The sequence below is a fragment of the Meleagris gallopavo genome, chromosome 1, assembly GCF_905368555.1.
Source record: "Meleagris gallopavo chromosome 1, MGAL_WU_HG_1.1, whole genome shotgun sequence".
Lineage (NCBI taxonomy): Eukaryota > Metazoa > Chordata > Aves > Galliformes > Phasianidae > Meleagris > Meleagris gallopavo.
Genome location: NC_139404.1, coordinates 26,571,161 through 26,592,717, shown reverse-complemented (window position 1 = coordinate 26,592,717; position 21,557 = coordinate 26,571,161). Strand labels below are relative to the sequence as shown.

The 21,557-nt window shown below is 38.6% G+C and overlaps 1 protein-coding gene and 1 long non-coding RNA gene across 2 annotated transcripts in view; one reads left to right on the top strand and one right to left on the bottom strand.

Annotated features, from left to right (window-relative positions):
* ZNF277 (zinc finger protein 277) overlaps nucleotides 1–11,583 on the top strand; it is a 53,363-nt gene extending 41,780 nt beyond the window's left edge. Inside the window, exons 7-12 of the mRNA XM_085219369.1 lie at nucleotides 763–895; nucleotides 7,535–7,602; nucleotides 8,684–8,780; nucleotides 9,604–9,646; nucleotides 10,241–10,415; nucleotides 11,253–11,583. Coding sequence (XP_085075495.1) covers nucleotides 763–895; nucleotides 7,535–7,602; nucleotides 8,684–8,780; nucleotides 9,604–9,646; nucleotides 10,241–10,415; nucleotides 11,253–11,445 — 709 coding nt within the window. The 3' untranslated portion in view covers nucleotides 11,446–11,583. The remainder of the gene's footprint in view (nucleotides 1–762; nucleotides 896–7,534; nucleotides 7,603–8,683; nucleotides 8,781–9,603; nucleotides 9,647–10,240; nucleotides 10,416–11,252) is intronic.
* LOC146545233 (uncharacterized) lies at nucleotides 6,942–21,264 on the bottom strand. Its single transcript, XR_014882026.1, has 3 exons — nucleotides 21,203–21,264; nucleotides 18,717–18,805; nucleotides 6,942–6,995 (listed from the first exon to the last, which is right to left on the bottom strand). It is a non-coding gene; the product is annotated as an uncharacterized LOC146545233 (long non-coding RNA).
* Nucleotides 21,265–21,557: the final 293 nt, after the last annotated feature.

The following is a 21,557-nucleotide window of genomic DNA, read 5'->3' as shown; positions in this document are numbered from 1 at the left end:
AGTTGATACTGTAGGAGAGAACAATTCTTTTATAGTGCTCTGCTTGCAATAAAGAATTTAAGGCAGTGGATATACTTCTCTTGTGTGCGCTCTGGAGGACATACTGTAGTAAAGTTTCCATTTGTTAATGAATATTTTCAGTTTCTTAAGTAACATATAAATGTATAAATATAAGTATATAAATAAAAATATAAGTGTGAATAGTATTAATAAATTTGATTTGTCAGGATTACAAAGCCTAGTGATCACCCTGGCAAACATTTTTTCAGCCACTGTCTTGGGTTAGAAGTATAAAGTTCTGTTTAGCTAGTTTAAATTGTTCCTAAAGGTATGTAGGTTGTTGTTTTGTTAAATTAAAATTGTTACTAAATTTCAATGCAACGATTAGTCAAGGGTTGGATTCCAGGGTAAAGGCATTCCAAGCTGATGGTTCATTTCTTAACCAATCAGTAGCCCTCTTATGTCCTGCTGGGATGATTTTGGTAAAGCAGCCTGCAGCCTTTTCCCTCATTTTACTTGTGGAGCAAACTGTAAACTTTTTTATTATCTGTACTTTCATTTTCTGTAGTTTTTGTTAGGTGCTGTGTTACCTGCATGTATGATGACTCTACTGTGATCTAAGATGAGGTTTTTTGCAAATAAATTAATTTTCCTTTTCATTTAGCTTGCTTTCAGAATTAGTCTTACTGTATACCTCTCCATCTTATTTAAGGGATCTTGTACTATTTTTAATGTGTTGACCTGTTTACCTTTTTGTTTTAGTTTGCAGTGTTTGTACTGTGAAAAAGTCTTCAGAGACAAAAACACACTTAAAGATCACATGAGAAAGAAGCAACATCGCAGAATCAATGCCAAAAACAAAGAATATGACAGATTTTATATCATTAATTACTTGGTAAGAGGTTCTATAAATCAACTAAAGAGCTGCAGACAATGTCTTGTTAAAAGTGAGTAATTGCATTTCAGCAATTAGTAAAAAGGTCAAAAATCAAGTCAAGGACTCTTAAGAAATATGCTCATTTATGGTATGATAATCTGGATAATTGTTAAACTAAGAAATGGTAAACATTTGTTGTTGAGAATTGATTCTGAGAGATGCAAGAACGCAGCTTGAAGAGATGCTAATCATCATGTCATTAGTGCTCGGTCTTTGCTTTAAGTATCAGAAGGGAAAATGAGATAGAGTAATGAAATAAATGGAGATCTAACTTGAATGCTATTGGTTTTGAGCTTGTTTTCTACAAACCTTAGTATGGAAGTGCTCTTCAGAGTATAAATTAGATGCAAAGAGGTGGAAAATGAAAGACATTGAGATGAAAGAAAAAGTTTTTGCTCTTAGCCTCCAGGTAGATGTATGCTTTTAGGTAATACTATTTTTAATCTCACATCTGTGAGAGTATGTATGCATGTGTGTAGCAAATTTTCACATGCTGTCTTCAGCTCTTGAATATAAGAGATGCTTCAAGAGCTTTTGTACTCTCCTGGAAATAACTGTATTTCACCTGAACTAGTCTGTGTGCCACCTGCATGTATTAATATCCAGGTTATAAATGAATTTTTCAGGCACCTTTGACTGTTTCACCTTCTCTTTCCATTTAATCTCTCGTTGGGTTTTACTCCAATCAAGAAGTTGGATATTTAAAGCTTTACCAAGTCCCTCCTACCTTAGGTGGAGTGAATTCCCTTTGTGATCCTGTATATCTTCCTTCCAAAGATCAGTGATCTGAAACTTTTATTTTCCTTTCCAGAAACGTGAATACGACTTTAAAAACTTTAAACTTGCTTTAAAAACTGATCTATACTTGCTGCATAGTGGTGAAAAAGTTATGAAGTTCTACATGTTGGACGTTCTCAGCTTCTCAACAGAACTTAGTTACTTCTTCCTTGAAAGTTAACAGACTCAAATTTAATGTTTTAATTGTTTCAAGTGATTTTAATAGCTTTATTCTTCTCTGTTAGTTCTGTAGTCTTACGTTTTCAGAATGCAGCATCCTCTTTAAATTCCTTTCCATCTCAAATTTGCATTTCAGTTCAGCTTTGCATCTGTCCCAGCTTTGATCGGGAAATTGAACCAGAAGCACAGAAAACTGTGTGATACGCATTCAGAAATTTTAGAGACAGGCAGGGAGGTTATAACATCGCAGAGGACTCAGTGGGCTATCCCACGTTCACAATCAGAATAGCCCAGAGCAAATACAACAAGGTTAATGTTCGTATATCTAACCTCTTTTCCCATTCTTCCCACTTGCTCCAAAGCAAATGACCTTGTCCACGCTGTCTACTGCAAATGATCTGTGGCCTATACACTTGCTGAACCGTGTCGCAGTATTCTTTGAGTAATGCTTTTGGCATGGCCACTGAGCATTCAGACTGTTAAACAGCGTGGGCAGTCACAGGACTGGACAAAACAATACCAGGGAGGTGGTGGAGTCGCCATCCCTGGCAGTGTTCAAGAGATGTCTGGATGAGAAGCTACAAGATATGGTTTAGTGGCTTGTAGTAGCAATGGTAATGAGAGAATGGTTGGACTAGATGATCTTGTAGGTCCTTTGCAACCTTGTGATTCTATGATTCTAGGGCAGGGCTCAAGCCAGTGCCTGGACCTCTGTAGTTATTGTTGGGATTCTGGGCAGGATTTTGCAGAGTGTCTTCTTAAACCAGCCTGAACCAATTCAGATATTGCCTATTTATTGACATAACTTAGAGACATATTTTTCACATCTTTGATATTACAGAGAGAGGATAGCGAATGTCATTCTAATCAAAAATGTCCGCCAAGATGTTTAAAATTAGCTGGAGACTGTATGTGCAAGGTTTCTGAGGGTGAGCTTCTTGTGCAGATTCTGGGACTCTCTGTGATCACAATTTCTTCTCTGACTGTATGCACTCTGCTGCAGCCATTATTTTTTTTTTTGCACACATTTTGTTTTTCACTGCATTCTACGCAGCAGATTGTTTCTACTCTGTTTCTGATTCTTCGAAATGTCTCCGTATCAGAATTTTTGACATTTCTTCTTTTAAGTTAGGGATTTTTTAAATAAAAATGAAAAACTCTGCCTTAAACATTTACAGAATTGCTCACTATATAGTGTGTATTTGCACACTGTTAACATGGGACCAAATTTTTCGTCAACATGAAAATTTTAGAATTCTCCTATGTTGTATAAAGCATGTGTTCTCAAAATAGCTTTTGGTAAACCCTTTATTTTTGCACAAAGTAGGAAAAGAAATTAATGGAAAGAACCTTAATTTGTTCACTGAAAGCTCAGTAGATTGGCTTTATACATAAGAAGAAATACCATTATCTACGGCTATCACACTATATGTAGTGTACAGTAGACTAAATTAATATGATAAGACTTTTTTCAATCTGAATTAAAATTCATTGAATTCTGGATGTTATGCAGAGTGTGTTTTCCAATGACTTGAAGTCATTTTACTTCCTTTCCCAGAGCTGCTCACACTTTTTCTTTTCTGATGAATACTATCAAGCTTTACTGACCTCTCAAGAAGTCTTAAGGATCCATTATTCCCACTGCTCCAAATGTGCAGGGGAATTATTCAATTTCACACCTACAGACACAGATTGAGTATTTTATTTGAATTGACAGATATACTTTCAATATTTACTAAAGATTTAATCTTGACCAAAAGATTTAAACTTACAATTTATTTATTTTTTTGTATGTTTTCGCAGAAAGGTTTGAATTTGGGAAGCAAATTACAGATGCCTTTTAAAGCAAATTTGTATATATGTTAATGTGCTTTTTTTTTTTTTTCCCATTATATATTATCTTCACCAGGCACAGTGTAAAATAGTCTTTTTAAGCTAGAACTGGCAATTGCCTTTATTTTGCACGGAGGGGTTTTAAAACCTTTTTGTTCAGATGTTCTGAGAATGCCCATTGCATTGCCTTACAATCTTCTGGACAGTTCTTACTAGTGTTTTTACGTTGATGGCAAAACTCCCATTGACTTCTTCTAGAGCATAAGGCTTTCCCTTCATTCTTTCTGTCCATCCACTCAACTTTTCTTTTTACTTGAGGTTTTAGTAAAGTTATGAGAATATGTTTTCATAACAAAAGTTATATTTTTTGTATGTCAGTAATTTGCTCTCCAAAATTTTCTATTTGGTATAGCAATGAATAATATTGCAAATTCTTTTGTAAATGTTTTGGTATTCTGAGATTTTTTATGACTTCTGTCATGACCCACAAGCTACTTTGATTTATCTACCCCCATATTATCCATACATTCTTTTGCTCACAGGTTAGTGTAAAAATACCATATTACATCTTACGCTTAGCAAGAATAGAAGGGTTTTTTTGTCACGTGCATATGTAATAGATTTATTTCATAAATAAGTTCAGGTACTTACTGAATTAGAATGGGAGCTTTGCAATGATGCAAATGACTCAAAAGGCACTGGTGTCACTTCCACAGTGGATTTGGAGATCTTTTTTCAGTATTGTGTAAGTATGAAAGATGGTATCAGTCCTATTCCAAAATGCTTGAATAATAAATTGGAGAAAAAAAAAAAATCAAGCTGAAGAACTGAGCAGCAATGAATCTCAGAGATATATTTGAGTTACTTTATTTTTCTCTTCTCCAAAAAAACTTCCTACCTAGTTTTGTCTCTGTGCCTTTCTTAGTCTCTGTCCCCGTGAGTCATATTGTACCAAAGATCAACTAAAAATAGGGAGGGAAGAACTCTGGAGTCTGTGATACATGCTGGGAGTCAGAAAGAACAAGACAGTAGTAAAACTCTCCTGTTCCAACCCAGAAAACTGAGGCAGACCTAAACTGAGAGGGCCTTCCTTTGTGTATTTGAGAGATGGTCACTATCAGCACTTTAAGCATAGAGTATGTGTTGTAGTAGATGATGATATTTATTTTCAAATTGTCTAATGGCACTTATCTGTAGTAATGTAACATCACCATAATGAATGTGCATATGACTAAGTTAGCTGAAAACGCTACTTATCACCTACTAAAAAACTTGTTTTCAAATTGGCTTTACTTTTCATCTTCGATATTTTCTTATTGCCAAGCCCTGAGTCATCATTATTAGCTGTTACTAAAGGGGGAAAGGAAGAGTTATGGGGGTTACTATCTATATTTAGCCTGTTCTGACTTAAGTAGTGCACATTTTGTAAAATAGTAAATGGAAAACCTCCTTCAGTTGGTGATAGTTCAAGTCTTAATAAAATGTGCATGTTCATTTCTCTTCAAGGAGAGATGCAATCACCAAGGAGGAAACACTTCATGTTAAAATTAATCCAGTGTCTATTAACTAATGATGGGGTAAGCCTTTTTGTGATAAAGCATCACTAAATTCTGCAGCAATATAAAGCAAATCAGATGATCATAATAAGGCAGGTGAGGAAAAGGATATGGGGAAGTTTGCAGGGAAAGCAGCAGCTGTTTGGATTTTCTGAGCTTCCCAGGCCTAAAGGTCTATTTGCATGTAGTTCAGTAATTGCTGTTTGGGGAAAAATGCTTGAGATAGCAGCTGCCTGCCTGATTTCTTCCATTTCAACACTGCTCATGTTGGGGTATATTGCCTCAGTGAAGCATGCTGGCCGTCTCCCAGCAGAATCCTTGAAGCTCTGCTCAAGTTGAGGAGGTGAAGTGCTGGGGAGGCAGTTAATCTCTGTACATTTAGACTTCATTTTAGAAGAGGAAATTCTAAAACCACACCCATTTGCATGCTCTCCTCATTCATCTGCAGGGCTCTCATCACCATAAGGTATGCAGCATGTATTCAAGAAGTAGTTGGTTTTACTTGGATATATAGCAAGGCCTTTAGTTCTTTTAGTCATGCATTTTCTATTTAAACTATAAAAATGTCAAGTCTAGGGGATTTTTTTGTTGAGGTTTTGTTAAAAAATTCTTAGGAATCTCTAGAGATGTTACTGAGAGCTCTTGTATCTCAGATGAAAGGGCAAGAGAACTTGAATATATAACAAAGCCACCCTTGGTCCCAAATGCTTATCAAGCTGTAATGCTTTAAAAAAGGATGAAACCTTTATAAATCTTTCGAAGAACTCTTTCCCATCCAATTGCTCCGTTTCTGTATTTTGACACTTTCATCATCATGTCCCTAGTTATCCATTTACCTTGGAATTTTCCATTGATACAAGTTCTGAATAGCTTTTTCCTTTTGCCTTTTTCTCTCCTCTGAATACAAGTAGGTAAGGGAAGCAGACTTCTTACAAGGTCCTTTGCTGGCTTCTTTGCAGAAATACCATAAAGAAACAGTGACAACAAAGCTTGCGCATAGTTCTTTCCCCCTTTCACCTTTAATTAAAAGTTGAAGCTTAATATTGGCTTCTGTTTTGAATATGCTCTTTTGTGAACATATACTCCAAGCTGCTAAGGGAACAAATGCGAGCATTCTTCCTTCTGCAGTGGTTGTGAGCTGGTATCCTCTCATTAAGGTGTTAACATTAGAAGCCATAGGAAACTAGTGTACAGCTGTGAGAACATGTGGTGAGATGTGTTAATGGCTTCATGTTATCTCACAGTAATGGTGACATTAATGAGTCTCCCTCGTAACTCAGAGAGTTTGCACACTACCATGTAGCATCCCTGAATTAATTACTGAATTTTCATTCTGTAATCTATAATGGCATTATGTTTAGAGCTGTCTAGGGACATTTGTGTATCATTTATCTGATAGACAGTAACAGCTTTGAAAATTCTCATTAAATTGTTAAATGATGGATATCTTTTCATTGTTTCTCCAAACAACCATAAAGACACTAATAACAATTGCTACTAAGGATTTTATTACATATATTTATTAGAGAGGTTATTGGAATAAAATAAATGAAAGAATGACCTTTTTATCTGCCACCTTTCCTTGTTGGAGATGAGACCATCCACTGTGATCTTTGTGAGCACCTCACAGCCATGAAAAGCACGCATTCAGAAGCACTATTATTTCAGTACTGGTTAGTTGGGTCTGGTTTACTTTCAAAGGCAGGAAGAACCTGTCAGTGGAAAGAAAAACACTAGCTAAAGATCACTGCTGGTACTTCAGCTCTTTATTGTCTGTTATTTATATCGCAGTCATGCTGAGAGGGCCTGCCATTGTGCTGTAGCTGCACAAAAGTATGGTGACGGCTGAAGATCTTTTAAGTATAAATAAACAGTGCAGAGGGTGAAAGGAAGGACAGAACATTGTGAGTAGGGATGCTTACATTGAGCAAGCGTGATGGCAAACGGAACAATGTTAGCATACCCTCCTTAGGAACTAACTAGTGGTATTGCAGCACTGGCTTTACACACTGCTTGGATGCTCTTCTTGGGAGCTCCGTGCTAAATCACCTTCTTCCTGGATGTAGTGTGGGGAATGTCCCACTAAAAGATAATACAAATTCTTATTTGAAGTTATTACCAGCACAGTGCTGTATGGCTGCCTTTAACTCACGGAAATATCATGACCTCCCAAATGTTCATTCATTTGATACATAAAATGTGGTGTCAGTCAATAAATGTTTTATTTTTCCTTTTCTTCTTTTTTCCCCAGGAATTTGGAAAGTCCTGGGAGGAAGTGCAGTCAGAGGATGATCGGGAATTACTAGATAACCTTGAGGAGTAAGAGCTATTTATATGCCCTTATAAAGAACTGTAAGAGCATTACTGTTGAAAGCAGTTACAGGAAAAATGCTCTGCATAGTTAGTACACAGTTAAAATTCATTTAAGCCAGCGTAATCGACTTCAAATTGTTTTCATCAAAGGCATTTCTTCACAATGAGGTATAAATTTTGTACTTCAACCACAAGCCTATTTGTTAATTTACATATAGCTCCACCAACACCTTTTAGGTTTTACAGTGATGTAGGCAAAACCTTTTATTTTGTACTTAAAGTGAACTGGATTTTTTCAGATTTAAAATTAGGAGTAAGTTTGAAGTAAATTTGTCAGTGGTGCTGACTGAGGACAAAACCTGCCTATCCTCTGTGCTCTTCTTGGCTCCAGGCCCTCTGATTATTACAAAGGTGTCTTCCTTGACTGCAGAGATTTGGACAAACAGGGAGTGGTTTGTGGGCACCAGGCTCCCTGATCTTCCTTAAGCTTAATTCTGTTGATTAAAAACTGAGTACAATCATATTTTCATCTCTAAGCAGTATTGTGAATCTTAACAGACAAGTGCTGGTATTTATTCTCTGCATGCATATCTAAATGTGGCAAAAATGAGTGTCTCTTTCAGAAATAATAGTTGATGAATAAGTATCAGACTGATTAAAATGTGTGTTATGCTTGTATCTGTGGCTAACGTATTGAAAGACTAGGAAAGTTTGAAAGACCTTATAAAAATAAACTCTGAAAGCAATTTTTTATAACTTGCCAAGCTGATTAGAAACTGAAGTTAAGACCCTGATAGTAGTGGAGGGAAGTTCAAGCACGGTGTACTGCCTGCCTGCACAGGAGGTACCCAGCAATAACTGCTCTGTTATACTCAAATTTCCAGGGCTTTTTTTTTTTAGACAGAAAACCAGTTTCTAATCATATATTCAGCTGTAAGTCCATACTTTTCCACTCCTTCAAAGTATTTTGTTTCTCTGGATTTATTTATTGTCCTGTGAAAGCAGAATCTGTAGTGGTCTTTCACAAATGACTCCTCTCTTTTCCATAATTAAATGTTGTTTTTTTTTTTTAATTCTTAATCATAAGAGACTGGTCTGACTGGGAAGAGCACCCTGTGTGTGCAGTTTGCCTGTTCTGTGAACAGCAAGCAGACACCACAGAAAAGCTGCACCTTCACATGCAGGTAAGACTTGTGGTGATTGATGGTTTCATACTGATGCTCCACCACACCACTCTCTCATTTCCCCCTCTTCAAAAACATAGTGGGAGAAAGTGCACTGGAAAAGGGCTCAAGATGAGGATATGGAGATCACTTGCCAATTACCATCACGGGCAAAACAGCCTCAGCATAGGGAAATGAATATTACTGTTTGTTGCTAACAGGCTGAAGCAGTGAGAAACTGAAACAAACTAAAAACACCTTCCCCAACCCTACATCCTCTTCTGCTCCTCCTCCCAAGTGGCACAGGGGAATGGGGGCTGCACTCAGTCTATATTGCTTCTGCAGTCTCCTCCACATTAACCAAATACTCTTAAATATCAGTTCTTTCATCACTTTGGAATTCAAAAGTAGGATTGTAGTGCCTTTGTTAATATCATTTCAGCTGCTTAACTCTCTTTAGTGCAGAACTAAGGCATTGCATCTGTAGCATCTACATCTACAGCATTCAGTTTTACAATGAGACTATGAATAGCTGGTACTTTTAACTGTATAGACTGATACAGACAATAAAAAGGTGGAATTTTTAATATTTAAGTGGCTTAATGATTTAATAAGTTTGATGGTTAGTATCCATGTTTCAGTTTTAATATACTATTTAATAGGTGCATTGCTGTTCAACAGAATATAAACGTTTCTGATGACAGAAAACATTTGGGGGGTTATACCTTGCATTCATGTTTGCATATGTCTGTGTCAGTCTATGAAAGGCTGTGTTTTATATGAACTAGTTGAAATAGCAGAAATTAGATGTTTTTTCTTTTTTCTTTTTTTTTTTTTCCTCCAGAAATCGCATGGATTTGACTTTCTTAAAATAAAATCAGAGCTTGGTGAGTAAGAGATGCTGTACTTGTCAGCATTTGCTGTTAGTCTGGAGAAAACCACATCATAAGAATACTGGAAAGCAACTGTATCAATTTGATTTCTGTTTGGGCATCTAAGTTTTCCATTACAGATACTGTTTCAACTGGCTTACAAAAGACAGCCAAACCAACTATTTTTCTGGAACTGTTGTTAGTGTCAAGTATTTGTGCTATTTTCTGTACAACCATTTGATTCTTTCAGAGTGGCCCCTACAAATAACTGTTCTGTAAGTCTCATGGCTGGCTGCTGCAGCCTTGGAATAATCATTACTATTAAGATTATTATTATGCCCGTTAAGACTTGCTTACAGCTTAGGAGACTGGGGTCTAAGCTTTGTTTGGCCAGTGTTTGCATTCTGCTGTAGACCAGGAGGAGGCAAGCTGTAATTTTTACAGTAAAATAAGAACTGGTTCCCCTTCATCTAAGAAGAAACATTTGTTCAGTTAGTTTGCAGTGCTGGTCTTCAGTAACCCTTATCAACCTTTATGTTTAAATTAAGAAAGCATTTGTAAATTAAATTTTATATCTCTTAAGTACTGATATGCTGCCCTTTCTCTTAGGTCTAAACTTTTATCAGCAAGTGAAGCTAGTGAACTTCATAAGGAGAGAAATCCATCATTGTCGTTGTTACAGCTGCCGGGAGAAATTTCAGTCTAAAGGAGGATTGATAAGTCATATGGAGGAGACAAAACACATTACATTCCTGCCAGCCAGGTCTACCTGGGACCAACCACAGTAAGGGCAAACATCTTTCTTTCAGTATTTATACTGCTGCTTGATAATGTCTGTAAAGCAGTAAGCTGAAAGTTCTGGTTTTTACCAGTGCTCAGAGCTCAGATAATAAGTTGTGTCAGAACAGTTCAGAATTAGAAATTCTCTTCTGTCTGAAGCTAAAATAAACATGGAGTCCTCTTTTAGTTGCATGCTGGATTCAGTGTCACCATGAGTTGTGTCTGCAGTGTCAGGTTAGTATGCAAGAGAAGTTCCTTGCTGCGAAGTAGTCTTTCGTGTGTGTTTGCTGTGTCTGGCATGTATGTCACTGATAGTAGAGATATGCTGTGGATACACAGAAACACTAGAAACACTAGAAACAAATCAAACCCCTTCTTTTGCACATCTAATGTAGATATATGTATAGTATCTACCTAATTTGAGCTCTTTACGTGGTTTTCTCTGTAGCAAGTGGAGAGAGAGTGTAACATACCACTGATTCAGATCGTAAGCAGGCTTCACAAGCCTAGGGGATGATGCCACAGGGACTGTTCTCACTTAAAAAATCTCAATTCAGTGTTTGGTGTGGGACAGATCTGGATCTGTGGCTTCAGTCGTGACTGTGTGGGGAAGAAATAGGGGAAAGGCTTGTCTGTTGCTGTCTCTTCTGTATAACTTCTAGGGTGCATGTGTCTGCTGAGTTTTTGAGCATGCTGCTTACTCATTGCAGATGACCAGACTTTCTCATTTTTCTTTTTTTTTTTTTTTTAATTTAATCTCATAAAATAAGTCCAGCCTACTTGAACCAGAATATGTGACTATCTAGTAATATTCTATTCTATCACACCTTGTTGCTTCTAGGTATTATTTTCCTACCTATGAAAATGATACACTCCTCTGTACACTGTCAGACAGTGAAGATCTGATACCTGAGGATCAAAGCGAAGCTGTCCCTGTTGTAAGTGAAGATATATCCAGTCTAAAAGCTCTCAAACAGAGCAGCATTTTAAACCAGCTACTGTGTGAAGAGAACAGCAGCCATGATAAAAGTTGACCTTGAATGATCTTTGAGTGTTTCTCCTGGAATACAAAAAATACATTCTTTCATTCATATTGAAATATGGTATATATGTTATCTCTGGGCAAATATTACATGTATGGGAATGCTAAATAAAATTTACATGTAAACTTTTTCAGTTTTATCTTCCTTTAGCTTACAGCTTTGTTTTAGAATTAACTGCTGGATTTTATGCTTGGTTCTTAGAATACTCCTGATATTGTTCACAAATAGGATTTTTCTTCTTTCTGAATCTGTCAGAATCAAAGTTCTACTTTAAGGCCATCTTGTAAAAAGGCATGAGCAACTGAGATAACATGTCTTCACACATGAGCCAATCCGTTTTAACTCTTCATCTGTTACATAAAGCATATTTTGCTGTTTTTAAACTTAGACTTCTTCAAAGTGAATGTGGATCTGCGTAGCTCTACTATTCATTATTAATATATAAGATACATAGTTCCTGTTCTTAAAACGGGCTCAGAAACTTCAGTAAAGCTCTCTCTGGCTCATGAATATCTGGCTGCGTGGAATGCTGCCAGTCTGAAGCCTAAAAATGTATTGGAAATCTTCAATCTTGGTAGAATCAAAAATCCACAGACTTTGAAGTAGACTTCTTGTATGATCATGAACTAAGATACTACTATTTTAAGAGATTGTAGACACATAAATCCAAATTAAATCCTCAGAAACTTTATTCAGCTGTTCATTAGAGTTACTATATTTACTTTAAGACAGAACTTAAAAGTTCCCCAAGTTACAAAAGGTCTTCAGCATGTTCAGAAACACCCCAGTGTTAATAGAGCAAAGCAGCTCATAGCATAGCTCACAGCATAGGATGGTCAAAACTAGGTATTCCTGACTCCATTTTTCCTCTTCAATTTAAAGTAGTTCCAGAGTTCAGGTTTGGCTTCCTGTAAAATGCATAACTGCTTTCAAAACTGGTAGCACGTTCCTTTTTCTTCATTAGTCCAATGTGTGTGAGTCTCAGCTCAGTGCCCTTCCCTGCCTCAGAAGAGTCAAAGCCATAGCTTTACCTTTGCACACTTCCCTTTACCTGAAATAGATAGCTGTCAATAAGAGTTACTATTTGTCGTTATATGGTGATTGAGAATTAGATAGCAGTCCCTAGGAGAAGGAGCTAAAGCTCAAATCTTTATGCATGTTCTGGTAAGCTTCCATATCTAGCCTAATTCACCCTGCAGTATATTTGGATCAGTTTCTTTTAACTTGTATTGAACTTGCATTCTCCTGGCATTACTCATCACCCACTGGCACTTCTTTTTGCTTCCCTTTTCTTATTTGCTCTTAGGCCCAGGTGCTCCAAAGGTAAATTACAGCAACAACATACTGAAAATGTATTGTGAAAGTCAAAGCAGCCTCCTAACTGCACAGTCAAGCAGGCATAGAAGCTATTTCTCACTCTGTCAAGACAAAATGAGATAGAAGTGGATCAGCAGGTGCTGAGAGTACAGACAAAGGAAGAGAGCAGGTGTAGTCACGTATCTGCATTGGCTTTGATTAAACAGGTTCAACAATTTTGGGGTTTTGAGTTTTTTTGTTTGGTTGGCTGATGGTTTAACTGGAACATCTGACCGTCTAAAATAAGCTGTAGTCTGTACTTCTTGTAATTATATTAATGTCAGCTAGTGATGGGCTGTTGCTGTTGATTTTTATTTTTTTTCTTTTAAATAGTTTTCTTCCAAAGCAGCTACTGTTCTTCCTAAATTAGAAATTGATTTCAGTTTTTTCAGTCAGATCCTCAGCTGAGGTGGAAGAAAGAGTTGGTAGGGTTTACATTAACAATATGAGTGTTGAGCAGAGTTAAAAATCAGTGAGGGAACTACAGGTAAATCAGCAGCCCATGGATGTGTTTTATGGCACGTCCGTCTCAGAAGGGCACACTAAGGGAAAGATAAAATTTTATTGATATATCATAAAGTGAAATTGCAAAATGTTTCCTAATCAAGAGAAATGTCGTGCTGAGTCACTCAAGTTCCTGCAAAGTGAAATCAAGACTATTAGCAATATGAAATTGTTACTTTTTCTGCTTCTAACAGAAGTCTGATTTTTGTGATTTTTCAGGGTAGAATTAAGAAAGGATGTCAAGAGGTATTTTATAAATAACATGGGTTGCTTGACTTTGAGTAGAGCACAAAAGGTACATATGAAAAAATGAACAGCATTGTGTAATTTCACTGAACATGGAACAGAGAACATGAGGAATCAGGTTAGAGCTGACCTCCTTGCTTCAGGTATGCATGGTGGGCAACGAAGTAGTTTAGTAAGTTCAAAAAGTCAGGATACGGTTTCTAGAGTAAAAATTCAGCATCTTCACTTAGCATGATGATACTTCTAATTGGGTTTTGCTAGAGCATACTGTCTCTGTATGATGACTACAATTTTCCCAGGGGATACTTGCCTTCTATCTAAAACACCCAAATCAGTGTCTGTTTTGAATCTGGAGTAATCTTGCCACTAGATAGAGGAACAGCTAAGGTTGCAGACAGTGATACTCAGCTATTACATGAACAAATACATACTTTTAACACGAAAGTATTTTTGGAAGTCTAACCTGTCCTTCAGCTTAGCAAGTCTCATTCCTAGATTTCAGTGACAGAAGCACTAAAAGAATAGTTCCTCCATAAGCCATGGAATTAACCAAGTTGGGTCTGGCAACTGGGCTTTATACAGTCAAATTAGAAGAATGAGTGGTGCTGATTGGTATGAGAAAAAGCTGCACTAGTGTAATTCCAATGCACATTTTGTAACACTAAGAGCTCTTAGCTTAGCTCCTCACTCCATATGCATATCCCTTTGCTTTATTTAAAGCCATTTTCTTGTTCAGAAGAGTAAAAGGAGGTTTGTGTCCTGGTGACGAGTAATTTCTCCTGCTCACTTTACAAGCACCTTAATTATGTCTCTGTTACTCTTCCACACACAATTTATTCTGACAGTTCTATGCAGACTTGATTTTTCTTAATGAGTCAGTGGTCACTGACTTTCATTTAAAACACTGAGTGTTTTCAATTCCTGTACTACATTTGTCTGGCATGCTCTGAAAGAACTGTCAGTAGCTGGTCTCAGCTGCCTAACCGGTAAGCCATGTGCGAAACTCTGATGAAGGTCTCTGCAATGCCTCTCTGCTGCTGTCATCTCTCCGTTCCATCAATGCCTCTGAATTCTGGAGAGATCAGTACTGGTGAGTGGGGTTGTGTTGTCCAGAGAAATTTTTAGCTGCCTCAAATGTGAGCTTACTTTTCTCCAACTCTTGCTCATGAAGATACAGATAATAGGTTACAAATTGCCAGGTTACCCGTGGTTGTATTACACTTGATATTTAGAATCCACGATCAGTTCACTCTCTATACGAAGAGTGAGGTAATATAGGATACTTACAACCAAAAATATATCGGCCTTTTCTGTATTAATCTAGGTAGAAACAAAGGCATCTTTTTGCTACGAATGTTCTTTGGAACACAATTCTCCACCTGGTTTACCATCCAGGGACGTAAGAGTAGCAGTGCGTAGATTATATACAAACCTTTGTCTAAACTTCTGTTAGAAAAAATCATTGTAGCATATGGATCCTAGAGAGTCATTCAGCTCACTCTACAGTAAACACCTGAAACTTTATTCCATTCCTCACACAGATGTCTTAGGAGTCATCTGAGATACTTGAAGATATCCTGCTCCCCAGCCGCTTCTCCTAAAGGATGCTGATCTCTCAAAGGTTTTTGTTAGCTCCATCAACTGTATATGAGCATTTCAGATGGCACTGAGCCATGCCAAAGTCTGAGCAGCTAAATCCAGCGCCTTTGGCTGGTAGCTGAATATCTCTTTTGGACTGTATTAACTGTAATGGAAACTTAGGCACCAAGGTAACATCTGACATCTGGACTTCTGCATTTAGTTATGTTAATTCTGAGCTGAATCTTATCCTGCTATTTCAGTGTTCATTTAAACTGAAGGTGGACCCCTACATGGATCAGATGATTTGCCTTCTGGAAAGGAGTACTTTGATAGCCACACTGGACATGTGTCTGAAATTAGCCATTTCACCTCTGTTTCTCACAACAGTTTTGGAAACAGGAGGACAACTGAAAGAGCAAAAGCATCACAAGTGTACATTCTATAAGTGATCTCCTGAGCTGAGGAATCTCAATTAAAGTCCTCTGCTGAGGAGACATCTACTAAACAGGGGTAGTCGAGTAGCTGGACAAGGTACTTTCCGCAGGTAGGTTGTAACATCTTTGTCATTCTGTCCTTCTTTTCCAGCACTTAGCATGCAGAGCTCAACCAGGCTGAAGCCAGCAGACACTATTACAGTGCAATGATATTGTAATGACATTCCAAAAAGAAAAAAAAAAAAAAGCCTATGGTTTATGGTGATTAATTTAATCTGACTCTCCATATTACAGCAGTCTTTGTACCAACTCATCACAGAAGAATGCAATAGATAACACTTTAAATGGCACATCTCTCTGTTGCCTTTGCAAAGGAAAGAGCTTGTAGCTCTGCAAAAACTGAGCCTGAAAAGACCCCAGTGAGGTGCGACCCTTAGGCTGGCAGCTCGTAGCTTCAGCATCAAACAGGAAGGAAGAACATCACAAGGACTTAGGTGTGAATTCACATTGCAGGATCTGCTGCTAGGTGTGAAACCTATGCCAGATATTAGTCATTTCTATTATTTTTAAATCTATGGGCTAGTAGTTGTTCTTATAAGTAGTTTCTCTGACTATACTGCAAAGAAAGCGCAAGGGCTATCAAAGGAAGTAAAAAGATACTGCTTTTTATCTGCACTTGATGTTCCAGTGTGCCCACACACTCTTAGCACTCCTGCAACCTCCCATCTGCAAGTACCCAGGCCATTATAATTAAGCACATGAGAGATGCCTGAACCCCTCGCCCTTCCTTTTGGCACCATGAGGTGCCTGGAAAGCAACAGAGGCAGCTCTTTGGTGTTATGCTAAGCACCTGACCACAGGTAAACTGCACATGTGTTTCTTTAAACACATTAAAAAAATGCTTCTTTAAACACGTTAAAAAAATGCTTCAAAATTTCGGACTTTGAGGCAGCTGTGCAATGCATTTTTGTATCATGTCACATCAGGATGTAATGAAATCCATCAGAACAATTACAGGCAGATTTTTGGCATCACCTGAAGCCGTGGCTCCACTGAATGTCAGGAGACTTGTTTTTCATTGCCATGCTCTCTGGAAATATTAAAACAATATAGAAATAAATAATTCAGGAACCACTGATTCCTCATTAGAAAGGCTATCTTTGTGAATTGCCTGCTACGTATTTGCAGAGTTGAATGTTGCTTTAACCTTGAAGTGGTTTTAGCTTTAACCTTCCAGTTGTGTTGTGACTGGTTTGCTACTTTCTGATGCACATCTGTCTGAATACCACGTACAGATACACTGCTGTGAGTCTTCACAGATACTTGGCCCACTTTAATAAGTGCTTACCCTATGTGGCATTTTGGTGTGAGTCCAGGTGAAATAAAGAACACATAATCACAGACATGGCTTAGCTTTGTGAAGAAGGCTCATGAACGTGTGGCAATGTTGGCCTTGTGTATTCCTACAGTCAACAACTTTCCATGCATCCCTTGACAAATGTTTCTTCCCTGTGTCTCAGTTTCCTAACCAGCAAGATGATGATTGTGCAATGATAGATACCAGATAAAAATGCACATATCAGACATGAATACAATGTATGCATGCAGCTAATACGTGTTGGTAAGGTTGTGGTATTTAAAATACTTTGCTTATCAGGTGACTAGGTTGCCATCAGAAAAGCTATTCATTCACCAAGAAACTTCATTTTAGGGGGACATTCCATAAGTTTTCAGAATTTGTCAAACTTGCTATCACATGAGGTTTGTAAGTAGAGAAATAACTCTGAAGATGACTCTCTAGCTTCCAAGCATTCAGCTGCACACAGACCAGTAAGAAAAGAAAGACATTGCAGAATGTAGAATGGCCATGTTCCACACTAGTTTAGAAAAGACACTCATGATAGTCTCTTCCAAGTCTTCAAATCTATAAACCTGTGGATTTCCTGAAGTTAAAAGAAACGAAGAGGTTAAAAACGTTGTGAATCCTTTAATTCACTTAATTGTTACACTGCTTTGCAAACAGTATCCATTTGAAGTCCTAGCTCCCTGAGAATTTTCCAAGCACATGTTTTATATTCTTATTATAAAGTATATGCATTTGAGGTGTTTTAAAAAAGATTTCTAAGGATTCCCTTAAGCTCATTGTATTTTATGTACCTTACCTTTGCTTCTGGGTAGGAAAGTTTCTAAGTAAGAGGGAACCTTTTCTCTTCATTATATCTGATAGAATCCTCTCTCAAATGTACCGTAATAATGCTTTCATCTGTATTCTTTTCTTGATCAGATGCTTGAGCCTTCTGGGCTCTTTGCTCTGAGCCAGCCAGACAAATGGGCCACATTTTGGGTAAGCAAGATATGAAATCATGGATCACTTACATATATCATACCATATACCATGTATCACTTATACTGTTTCTGCAGACATAGGGTATGAAAAACATCTTAATAAATCTTTATGTCAGATCCTTGATTATTTTATTTTATTTTATGGAAAACAATGGGAATCCAGCAAAAAATGTTTAATAAAAAGGCCCTCAAAATCCCTGGACATTTAAGCCAGATGAGTGCTTACATCCAAGGCAGTGCCACAGCTGCCTTGGGGCAGTCCCTCATTTACCCCTAAGTGTGGTTTGGGGACACAGGTAGGCAACAGCAGCCATCATGCCTTCAGCTGGAGGCTGTGGTCTGCTGCAGGGTAGAAGCATGGATCACTGCCCCGCAGGTGCTACTCCACTGTCCTCAGTGACTAGTGACCTTTAAATATGAAAGAGGTGGGATTCCTGCTGCTTCCTACTGGATGCTGGTGCCACCAGGAAAATGTTTAATTGCCCTCTAATGACTGCTTTAAAATCTGTTAGATAGGATTCCAATCAATGTCTAACATGAATGTTGACACCTTGCCAAGGAAGAATCTTCTGCTATTCTGTTTTGTTTTTTTGTTTTTTTTTTTTCCATTTGATAAAAAGATTCCTTAGCATTTGGCAGTGCTTATCCATTAGATTTCTTTCTGGCTTTGTGCTGATTACAAATAGTACAGACAAACACTGGCATCTTTGTTCTCAGTGTTCCACCCCCATCTCTCCCCTCGCCACCACCCCTCCCATTTCCCCCCACCACCTCCTGCCTCTCACGCAGCTCTACCTGGCAAGTGAAGGGAATGCTCTAGCTCTGGTCCTCCTCCCGTGGGATGGCAAAGCTCAATAAGATGGCAGCAGCTGCTGAAAGCTGACCTGGAAAGAAGGAGAGGGCTGTAGGTCTAAAAGATTGGAATCTGTAAAAATTGTGCCCCAGGTGCTACCATAAAAATAAAGGTAAAATGAAAAAATACAATCGGATAATAAGCTGTGAAGAAATCATAGGAGGGACTGGGGCTCTCTCGGAACACAAAGTGGAAATTTGCACTGACCTCCAGAGTGAAAGCACTGGCTAGAAGAGGAAAAAAATTAAGAAAGACAGTATGACTACTGCCAAGCATCTTCTATGAGAATAAAAAATATTAAGCTGAAAATACCAGGGCAACACTGGCCAAAAATAGAGCTGAGAAAGCCAAGAACATCAATCTGCCATCTAAGGAGCAGCAGCAGTTGCCAATGAAGCCCCATAACTGACTACAGCACCAGGATAGTATCTCAAAGCCAGCCCAAAGATTATTTCACCCATTATTTAAGGATTTAACAGAGCTCAGCACCCGTGCAGGATGTCTCTCAGCAGATTTAGGACTTAGCAAAGGCAGTGGAAACTTGTAAGTCCTGTCACACATGATCTGTGCATGCTAGTCATGAGGTAAAAAGCAAGAACACATTTTCTGTATGCGTGTGGGATGATCCAAATAAAATGTGGTTGTTATGGGATCTTGCAAAGTGGCTTTTGTAAATCAGTACTGATAATTTATGTTCTCATCTATTGGACACAGCAGCATTTGAACACAATGTAAGCAGATGACTGGTGTCATCTGTTGTGCAAGCTGTGAGCTGATGTCCTGGTGGCTATGGAACAGTAAAGGAAATCTGGATTTTGTTTCTGTTTCCAAGGAAACAATTAATATTTCTTCTTTTTAAGTACAGTGTTTCCACGTCTACCTGTGAAAAGGCTATACCCATCCAAAGGATGTCATCTTTTTGCCCACATGTTTAGAGCGGTTACAGCCTGCCCTTCTGTTTTATAACACATTTAACTCCTTGCCCCTCCTGAATTTGGGTAGCAATTGAAACAGTCTGAGCATAGACTCATGATAAGAAGTGGTCCAGTAAATCTCATTTTTAGGTCCTTTTATTCCATTACCTTGTTTTATTAATGTTTTAAAATTTATTTTTGCCTTTTTTTTTTAAATTATGAAAAAAATATATTTTCCAGAGGCTTAGTCGGGAAGCTGAAAGCATGTAATGGTGCTGCAGCTTGAGATGCAGGATTTCCTAAAATATCAAAGGTGTGCAAATACATGCCTCTTCCACAGAATAATCCCTCAAAAAGAAAATCTGAAATAAGTGCATTTTTAAATTTATTTCCTGTTATTAAAGTTAATATGTCAGGAATGGGAGCCATACTGGGAATACTCAGCACACAGGAAGGCATATTTACAAAGGGGATGTAACTTGATTACACTCAAGCACCAAGAAATAGAACAGCAGAGGTAGAAGTGCACTGCCTAATGAATCTTTCCAAGAGACTTTCCTTCCGCCCCAACCCGCATTTGAGTCCTGTTGTCTCAAGCCTCCTATATGCTTCCAGGGTCCCTCTGATCTCAATGGGAGCTGCCAGAACGGGCAGCTCACCAATGCAACCCCCAAATTAGAATCACAGAATCATATAATCACAAGGTTGGAAAGGACCTGCAAGATCATCTAGTCCAATTGTCCTCCTATCACCATTGCTACCACAAGCTACTAAACTATATCTCATAGCATCTAACCATACTAAACCATACCTCATAGCATTCCTCTGTTGCTGACTGCAGCAACCAGTACAGCAGTAAGTTCATCTTTCTGGTGAGCAGCACTGATTTTTAAGCCACACAGCAACCATAAGGGTTTGCAAAGGCAGTGAGAAAGGGAAGGGCATCACTTCCCTCCCACTTCATTCTTCAGCAGCACTGCAACAACTTCCCCAGCCCTTGGGCTCCTCTGCAGCCAACCAGTGGCTGCCTGTCCTGTCCCCATGGAGCTTGGAGGTCACAGCCTCCCTGTTGTCTAAGGAGGGCCCCCACGGTGAGACAACCTCCTGGCTCCTCACATGAGCATTCATTTATATCCACCCTCCTCCACTTTGCAGCTGAACATGAGCCTTTGTCCCTGCCTCAGCAGATCACAGAGGGGACTGCAGGTAGATGGCAGGTAGATGGCTCACTGACGAGGCTTGCTGTCCTTAATCCCTTCTTTCCCTCGAGTGCAAAAGGTAGCACAGGCTACAATACAACTCGAAGCCATTTTAGGCTCAAGAAGATGCCGGATCAAATCCCCACTCCCTGTGCAGTTGCACCAGCTGGGCCCTCCAATGGCAATTCTGCTCACAGCATGAAAGAAAATGGAGAATATCGTTTTGTAATTTAAAACTAGACGCAGCCTCCTGTGGGCTCCATGCCTCGCCTAGCAGACACATCTGCAGCTTGCACTCACGCAGGCGCAATTTACCTGAGCTGCTTGCAGAGGCCTCTAAAGCACCAGCAGTCCCTGGCTGCGCATGGAGCTGGCAGAGAGCCTGCTGTGCCCACAGTGAATGTTGGTGTGAGCCAGGGCAGGGCCCAGGCCTGGTGCTGGAGGCAGCACACCCACGTGTCAATGCTGCCTAACTCCCCAAAGCCCTGCAGGTAACTGCTAGGAAGCTAAAAGGCACACATGCCATAACAACTGCTTTATTCGATTAACAAACTGCAGAAGTCTCTCCTGTCTTTTCCTACACAATGTTTCGGTTCCTGTTTGAAATTGGTTTTGTCTCTTGTGACAGATTGCAAACTGCCTTACATTTGGAAGCTGACTGCTTCAGGCT